Source organism: Lipotes vexillifer, unplaced genomic scaffold (genome assembly GCF_000442215.2).
Source record: "Lipotes vexillifer unplaced genomic scaffold, Lipotes_vexillifer_v1.1 scaffold890, whole genome shotgun sequence".
Taxonomy (NCBI): Eukaryota; Metazoa; Chordata; class Mammalia; order Artiodactyla; family Lipotidae; genus Lipotes; species Lipotes vexillifer.
In genome coordinates, this window is record NW_006776053.1 from 1,416,633 (window position 1) to 1,425,834 (window position 9,202).

Below are 9,202 nucleotides of genomic sequence, written 5' to 3' on the forward strand. Positions count from 1 at the left end.
GCCTTGAGGGACATAGGCCTTGAAGGCCAGGCTAAGGACTTTGGAGGTAACGATACCCCTCCATACACAGATATTATTAAAGGGTGTAACGCACCTGAAACCTGGGATGTAGTAAGTGCTCCGTAAAAGGTCTCCATTCATATTTCTTTACTGTTGTGGCAAAATACACATAACATAAAATTTACAACTTTAACCATTTGAAAGTGTACAACCCGGTGGCATTTATGTAGTACATTCATAATGTGCAACCATCACCACTACCTAGATCCAGAACATTTTCATCACTCCAAAAGGAAACCGTGTACCCATTAAGCAAACACTCTCTGTTTGCTCCTCTCTCTACATCCTGGGAACCACTAATCTGCTTTTTCTCTCTATGGATTTGCCTATTCTGGATATTAATATAAGTGGCTCTTTCATTTAGTGTAATATTTTTCCAGGTTGGTCCATGTTGTAGCATGTATCAGTACTTCAGTCCTTTCTATGGCTGGATCATATTCCATTGTGGGGCTATACCACACCTTGTTTGTCCATTGATCAGTTGATGGACATTTGGGGTGTTTCTACCTTATGGTTATTGTGAATGGTGCTGCTGTGAACATTCCTGTACAAGTCCTTGCTTTAACACCTGTTTTCAATTCTTTAGGTATATACCCAGGGGAGTAGAATTATTGGGTCACATGGTAATTCCATGTTTAACTTATTGAGAAACAGCCAAACTGTTTGTCACAGCGGCCATTACTCTTTTCATTGTTGTTATTATTATAAGGCTTCTATTTCCTTGTAAGGAAATTTGTTTCCTTCTCAGCCCACTCTAATGGTGCCCCCAAAGCCCAGGGGGGCCGGATCCTGCTACCTGTCCCTTCCTCTGCTTCTCTCCCCCTCCCTCCAGCACTGGCCTTCGGCTCACCGGGGCCCCTCTTGCAGGTGTTCGGCGACGTGGACCAGGTGCGCATGACCTCGGAGGGCTCAGACTGCCGCTGCAAGTGCATCATGCGGCCGCTGAGCAAGGACGCGTGCAGCCGGGTGCGCAGCGGGCGGGCACGAGTGGAGGACTTCTACACGGTGGAGACTGTGAGCTCCGGCACCGACTGCCGCTGCTCCTGCACCGCGCCGCCCTCCTCGCTCAACCCCTGCGAGAACGAGTGGAAGATGGAGAAACTCAAGAAACAGGCACCCGAGCTCCTCAAGGTAGACTTTCTGGAGTAAAGGCCGGGATGGGACCGCACTCCTGTGTGAATACCTAGCATTGGCTGGCGCCGGCTGTCCCTCCAATGAAAAGGCCACATGTTCTAAGGCAGGGGTCCCATTTCACAGGTGAGGAATCACTGGCTCCCTGAGAGGACACCAATTCCTGCCTAAGACTATTTGGCCAGTCAGTGATGGAGGCAGCATCGTTTGGCCAGCTCACCTGGATAGAGCCCTTTACCCTCTAGTAGCATCTATCCCAGTGTCCTGTGTTTTACCCAAACCAGGTCATCTGTCAGCACCTCCATGTAGTATTTTGTGGCATTTGATTGTTTTTTATGTAATAACATTTCCCATATTCATGCACCACCTTCGTGCCAGATGTTGTGCTGAGCTCTTTTCTTTTTTTAACATTATTTCTCTAAATTCTTAAACCGTTTTGTGAAGTATGGGATCTTTGTCCTCATTTTAGAGGCAAGAAAACTGAGGTTTGGAGAAGTGAGGTAACTGGCCCAAGCTCTCACATAATGACATGCAGCCGCAAGTCTATACCATATTTTTATGTAAATTTTGTGCTTATAATCCCCTCCCCCCACCCCACCATAGGAAGATTAGAAAGAGGCACCACCTCTAGGTGACACAGCCCTGTGCCGGGCCCACCACCAGGACCCATGGCTTGGATAGGCATGTGGAGGGAGACCACAGTGCCCCATCCAGCCTGGCACCTTCATGCCATTCACACCTTCATGCGCAACTCCGTGCTTGGCGCCGGGCCTGGTGGGGCTGGGATGTGAACTCAGGGCCTGCTGTGTCCAAAGCATGTGTTCTAAATCACCCTGCTCTCCTGTCTTCCTTTCTGTAATAGCCAGATAATTTGGTGGCTTTTGAGAGGATCCTTTTCTTTTATAATTTCTAACAAACATGTGTCTATTTTGCCCTTTTCGTGTCAAGAACTGTGAAGTTGACTGAGATGTTACCCTACTTGTAAGCTAACAAGTTAGCCTGCTAGTTTCATGGACGCTGGCAGTAGACACGAGCCAGAGACAAAGGACTTTATTACTCACAGTCGCCAGAGTGTCTCCACTTTCTTGCACTGGTTCTCCCACTCACTTCCCACAGGGTGATGCAGTGAGGGCCAGATAACACGTGCACACACAGTGGGATGTTTTCCAAGAGAGAAGCCCCAACTTAGAGAATCCAGATCTCTTATAATGAGCACCAAGCACGCCTTCCCTGCTCCAGAGGGAAACACTCTCTGGATGCTCCAAGGCTGGTCACTCTGCAACAAGATGGCCTGGAACAAGGGCAGTCAGTGCCTCTGCAGGCAAGACATGCAGAAAAGCAAGAGGCCTGGGAAGAACTGTCTCCCAACATTTGGCTAAAAATGTTTTCTTTAAATTTAACTTTAGTTTTATTTTTGTAACTACTGGATGGATACCAAAACTCTCGAAGTTGGGGGTGGCGGTTGAATTTTAGGCCAAGTGGCCTCTTGACAACTTGGCAGTTCCTGGACCACACTGTCTCCCAAACCCAGTAGGGCCCTGCAGACTCCAGGCACTGAAGCCATAGGCCAGTCTTCAGTTACAGGGACAAAACCAACTTTTGCTCAAATCCACTTCTCAACAACTGAATTGTAAGCATACTTGACATGAGGATAGACAAAACCTTTTCCTAAATGCTGGCTAATTTAATCCTTGCTACAGCCCTTTGGAGAGGGAACTTATGTTCCCAGCTTTACTTGGGGGAGGAATCTGAGGCCCAGAGAGGAACTGTGACTTGCCTAACATAACACAGCAAGAAATTTGAATCCAGGAATTCTCTGCTGTGTCCCCTTGCCCAGTGGAGAGGGCAGTTCTCTCAGCCGGGAGCTGTCCCTTCAGTGCACAGCAGCCATGGGGGGTTTTATTCAGCCTTATAGAACTGGAGTGGCGCAGTGGTGGGATTAACCCAGCAGGAGGCGTCATAGGAAGAACACAGAGAAGATACTCTGCCTCCTTGATACTGTAGGAGTATAAGTGAGTACCTGACAGGTACCCAGTGAGCCCCAAGAGGAGAAGTGGAAAGAGTCAGTAGGAGACAGAGCTGAGGCCCCTCTCATTTGGCTAGGCTCCCCCTCCCTCAGTGGGCAGTCCCCCCAGGAGAGGAGGTTAGGGGAAGCCACTGTGGAGGGGAATAGGGCAACCCACCCTATACCTGCCCCTTGTCTCTACCCCAACCCTTCCCCTCAAGCTAAGAACTGCAGCTGTGATTTAGCCTTAGTTGCATGGCTCTGAGGAGGAAGAATGGGATTCTAGATCCCCTTTCTTGGGGGCGTTTCTCTCACCTCTTCACTCCCTTTCCTTCTGGACCTGAATTCGGCATGGCCCCACCCTTGAGGAATTCCAGTCCTATGGGGACACAGCTCCTGACCCCAGTCATGGCAGTGCAGTCAGTGCTGGGCCATTGGACGTCCCAGGGACTGTGGGAACCCAGAGGAGGAGGTAACATTACAGCTGGGCTTTGAGGGATGTGTAGGAGTCCCTCGAGCAGAGCAGAAATAAGAACATTCTGGGTGAGAGTAAGTGGAGTGGGTGTGACCCAGGGTGCCTCCCTGCCCTCTCTCTGCCCCAGCCCCACTAGCCGCCTGTCAGTTCCACACTGTTCTTCTCAAACTATATGTGGTGAGAGACCAGTTTTTAAAACAATCTGTCAAGAACTGGGAATTCCTTGGTGATCCAGTGGTTAGGACTTGGTGCTCTCATTCCCAGGGGCCCAGGTTTGATCCCTGATCAGGGAACTAAAATCCTGCAAGCCACGTGGCTCAGTCAAAAATAAAATCTGTCAAGAACCAACACTTGTAAAATACTGTAAAAACGAATTGTTAGGAAAATGAATTGGAATAGAAACAGACACGCAAAATACAAGTCCAGTGTTGTATTATTTGAGTCTACAGATATAAAATTTCTCTGTCAAATGGCTCTGAAAGTTTATAAAAGCCTATGCTCGCTTTTTGTAATTATTTTATCGCAGACTGCTAACGAGCAGCTTGGACTTTTGCTGGTCCGCAGACTACATTTTGAGTTGCTCGGCTCAAACACACCGTGTGTCTTCACACCGCCAGCTCTTGGCACGAGCCGTTCCCTTTGCCTGGAACGTCCTTCTCCAGCCATCGTGTCTGATCTGTGCTCCTCCCTCAGAGCTCAGTTCAACAAAACTTCCTGCTGGCAGACTTTACCGAGCCACACACACTCCCAGACAAGGTCAGTGCCCCATCGTTAATGACCTGGGCACCTGTGTGTGTTCCCACCTGCATTCCCTGATCCAGGCACCTCTGTGTTACTCTGCACTCCTTGACAGCCTGTAAAGGACCATGAAGGCTCGTGTCTGTATTGTCATCACTGTCCTTAATGCCCGGCCCAGAGTGAACATTTGCTGAGGCCAAAGAAGGTGGCAGGGGCAGATCAAGAAGGGCTTGAATGCCAGGGTCAGGAGATAAGTAGTCACACTTGGGCAGTGGGGAGCCACAGCAAGTAATCTAGCAGGGCAGAGGCCCATGGTCAAAGCTGTGCTTTGGAAAGCCAGTTTTGGTGGCCATGAAGGCAGCAGAAGTGAAGCTAGGAGGTCCCATTTAGCCGCCTGGAATAGTAATCATCATTGCTGGTATTCATGAAGGCCTTGCTGTGTGCCCATTCTGAGCTGAGCCCTATCCAGACGGCACTGCTCCGCTCCACAACCCTGCTGCCCATTTCACAGAGAAGGAAGCTGAGGCCCAGGAGAGTCTCCGTGCATGGTCCTCAAACGGAACTCCACAGAGCCCTGGGGTACCATGCGGCCCCTCGGAGTCTGAACAAGGTTGTAGGGGAGCAGAGAAAACTCGAGGCCCTATCCCTGCTTCCACCAGAGCCCCCACCCCCTTTTTCTGTTTTAGAGATCAAAGTCTATTCAGAGAACTCTCTGGCTTAAAACAGCTTGAACATTCCTGGGAGAGTGGGAATAAAACTGTGTTGGAAACAGCTGGCCAAGGCCAGACAGGAGCACCGGCATACGCTCAGGCCCTGAGAGTGCGTACAGGGGTGGCTGGAGGAACCACACACGAGAAGCAAGGGAAAGCTTATCTCCCAACCGGCTCCTCGTGCCAAGGTTTCCCTGACACTCTCGCTGGCATCTTGGCCACTCTAGCTAGGATGCTGGGCTACTAGATGCCCACACCAATCAGGCATTGCCTACAGGCTGCCCCAGGAGGACACAGACTCCCAGGCATTTTGGTGGGCAAAGTGGCTCTTTGAAGAGAGTCACAGATGCAGACTGTTTAAAGGAGGCACATGGAAGCCAAGGCTGGGCACAAGAAACAGAAGCAGGGATCCAGGGGATGTGGATGGAGCTCCCCCAGTGTCCACTACACACCTCGTGGGGTTGTTCAGGATTAAGTGAAATGGCTCATTCAAGCCCCTATACAGTGTCTGCCATATGGAAGTGCTCAAAAGAGCTTTTCTTGTGTTTATGAGCAGGTTGGGTCTAGTCAAGCAGACCACTCTGAGGCTCTGGGGTTCATGCTCTGGTGGGGCTCCTTTTGCACCCTCTGTGCCTGGCCGCGTGCTGTACCTTTTCCCTAACCCTCACCCCTCCCCGGGCAGCTGCAGTCCATGGTGGATCTCCTGGAGGGCACCTTGTACAGCATGGACCTGATGAAGGTGCACGCCTACGTCCACAAGGTGGCTTCCCAGATGAACACGCTGGAAGAGGTAAGGGCAGGGCTCGAAACAGAGGCCAGGCTGGTGCAGTGCTGGCGGCCAAGGGCAGTGTCCGAAGGGGCCTAGGCAATTCTTTCTGGACCCTGGTGGCTGTTAGAAGCTGGACTCCTGCAGGGAGCTGGGAGAAGGAGATGCAGGCCACAGGGTCCAACCTTTGAGGAAGAGGTCTGACTGGGCCTCAAGGGCCTGTAGGAAGCTGGAAGGCTGGGTGGAGAAACTGAGGCACCTGCTGGTTGTATGAAAGAGGTGCAGAGGGGGCTGAAACTTGCAGTCGCCCTCAGTTCGCCAAGACCGGGGCCCATATACTGCACAAGTCTGGGGCAACGATTCGCATGAAACACCAGCTTTGTGCAGGACTGGCCAAGCCCACGGGGGCCAGGCTCGAGGTAGCATGGCTGTTCAAGGACCCACCTACCGTGGAGGCAGAGGTGCTAAGTGTCTTCTCCTGGTCAGGGTAAATGTGCTGGAGGGCTGGGCGGGTGGCTAATACTGTCCCCTGAGGACAGGGACAGAGTTGAGTGAGAATGGAGGTTCAGGCTGCAGGTTTGAGGTTTGCATCTCTGCTGGCACAGCCTGGCCTCCACCTGTTTCCTGCATCCGGTCCCTGCTGGGCTGCTGGAAGCCTGGGGATATGCAGCTGCCAGGAGGGGCGTGAAGGCTTCCTTTCCCAGCTTCCTTTCCACAGGGAGGGGGGCACCTGGGCATCCTGTGCCCCACGAGAGGAGATTAACCCCTTACTCACCCCAAAGTTGGGGTCACAGTGGCTTTAATTATTCAAAAAGTGTTTGGTGAGTATCTCTTATGTGCCAGGCCCATGCCAGCATGGGAGAATGGTAACAGTTGTTGAATTTCTACTGTGCACCAGTATTTCCTGTGCATCTAGTACATGCCAGGCTCTCCTGTTGTTGGTTCTACAGTTAGCCTCCTTTGACCTCTCCTCTGGTAATCTTAGGAAATGTTAACTCACTTCACGCAACTGTGAGCCAGACAATCTGGAGGGTATGTCTGCAGAGCCTGGAACAAACCAGAAATGATTTCTGCAGCCACAAGGAAATGATTTTTAAATTATCTTCTGTTTTGCATTATCTGTGCTTTGCTTCTGTTCACTAAGTGATAGCTATGGAAAAAAAAAGAAAAAGTTTTTGGTAACACTGGGGGGAGGCGGAGAGAACAGCCTCACTGAGGAGGAGATGGCTCCCTCTGCCTAAGGGAAAAACATCGCAGGAGGTCCGGCGACAATCTGGGGTCCCAGCTTCCTTCTGCTTTCTTCCCTTACACCAGTGGTTCTCAACCGGGGGTGATTTTGCTCCCCAGGGGACAGCTGGCACTATCTGGAGGCATTTCTGGTTGTCACAATTTGGGGGAGGTGGGTGGCGGATGCTATCGGTCCTAGCGAGCAGAGGTCAGGGATGCTGCTAAACATCCTACAGTACACAGGACAGCCCTACAGCACCCAAATGTCAGTAGTGCTGAGGTTGAGAAACCTGCCTTACACAGTGTGCCTTCTGTCCACCCTGTGATCCAGGTGGGAGTGGGGCTAGGGGCTGCTAAAGCCAGGCAGAGTCCCCAGCAGTAGGGAGACAATGAGGGCAGGAGAACAAGAGGAAGAGTAAAGGTGGGGCTTGGTGTGGTGGGAGGAGCCAAGCCTGCCCAGGAGAGAAGTCCGAGGCCTGGAGACTAGGAAGGGATCAGAGACCGTAGCAAAACCCCACAGAGTTCCGGTGTTTGAGTATTTTATAAGAAAGAGGTATTTATGTATTACTTGCGAAATTAAAAGGTAATTTTAAAGTAGCAAAAGATGGGTAGCAACTTAAAAGGTGGATCCATAAAGGACTGGCTAAATACATTTTGGCCCATCCATACAATGGCAAACTGTGTGGCCAGTAAAAGGTATGGGGAGCGCTATATAAACAGATATGCAAGAGTTCCCAAACTAGGCTCAAGTGAGAAAGCAAAGTGCAAAGGAAAGGAAGGCAGGGAGGAAGGGAGGGAACGCCCCGCCCGTTCCCCCCAGACCCTGCTCAGGAGACTAGCAAAGCCTGGTGGCAGAAGCTGGGGTGTCCCCCAGGGCTGGGGACAGTCAGAGGCTGGAAAGGTCTTGGGTCCCGCCCCCACAGAGTATCAAGGCCAACCTGAGCCGGGACAACGAGGTGGTGAGGGAGAGCATGCGCCACTTCAGGGAGCAGCTGGGGCACTACGAGAACCACTCAGCCATCATGATGAGCATCAAGAAGGAGCTCTCCAGCCTGGGCCTCCAGCTGCTGCAGAAAGACGCGTCCACGGCGCCCGCCGCTGCCCCAGCCCCCAGGCCTGGCAGTAAGGCTCAGGTGAGGCCAGGGCTCTCGTGATGGGCCAGAAGGTGGGTGGGCTGGGAGCACAGTGTGCCAGGACCTCGGCCCTGAGGGCCAGCTGGGTGGGGCTTCGGAGCCGTGGGATGGGCCGAGGGCTGGCACAGCGGGAGAGTCCGTGGCAGGGCGGGGGCAGGGGCTGCCTGCTGCTCAGTGAGCCGTCAACACAGGTGAACCGGGGGCAGACGTGGGGCTCCAGCCCAGGGACACGATTGTAGAGAAGACCCTCCCTGCCTGGTCCTGGGGAAACAGGTCGGCTGCGGCAAAACCACTTCTAACCTCCCCTGCTGCGGCTGGGCCCCTGGCTGGGTCAGGCCTGCTCATGGGTAGGTGGACAATGCCTTGGGGACCCCAGCCGACTAATACCACTTCATCCAACCAATCCTGGGGTGGAGAACTCCTGCAGCAAACACCCAGCCTTCCATATTCAAACTCAGTGCACAAAGTGAGCAAAGGCCCTCACCAAGCTGAGCCACCCGACACACAACACACCTTCGGGCAGATTTGAAAAAGGCCCTCCTGTAGGCAGACATGCTGCAGAAAAGGCTCTCCCACAGGCCAGATAAATTAAAAGGAGGAGCCCCCTTTGGGTGGATAAACTGTACGAAGGCTCCTTCCTGTGACAGACATGTACCAGGGTGTGTGGCTTGACAAATGGAGTACAGACTAGACTTCAGTCCCATTCGTGCCCCTTGGACCAGTTCCACGTGCAGGATACAGCCCACCACTCCCACAGTGGCCTTGTGTTTTGGTGAGTGGAGGAAAAAGGGAGCTGACTTCCTCGCAGACATTATCTCAGTTAATAACCTCATAGCCACCTGTGAGGAGGGATGCTCGTCGCCAGTTTGGCAGATGAAGAAACATGGAGTGGGGTCACTCAGAGAAGGTGGCTGTGTTGGAACCCGGGCCTGCCTGACAGCCGAGCCCACGCTCTTC

The 9,202-nt window shown here is 52.3% G+C and overlaps 1 protein-coding gene across 1 annotated transcript in view; it reads left to right on the forward strand.

Moving 5' to 3' along the window:
- Positions 1 to 9,202, forward strand: part of OLFML2A (olfactomedin like 2A) — a 24,168-nt gene that overhangs the window by 8,143 nt on the left and 6,823 nt on the right. The window contains exons 2-4 of the mRNA XM_007450252.1: positions 928 to 1,191; positions 5,802 to 5,909; positions 8,036 to 8,245. Coding sequence (XP_007450314.1) covers positions 928 to 1,191; positions 5,802 to 5,909; positions 8,036 to 8,245 — 582 coding nt within the window. The remainder of the gene's footprint in view (positions 1 to 927; positions 1,192 to 5,801; positions 5,910 to 8,035; positions 8,246 to 9,202) is intronic.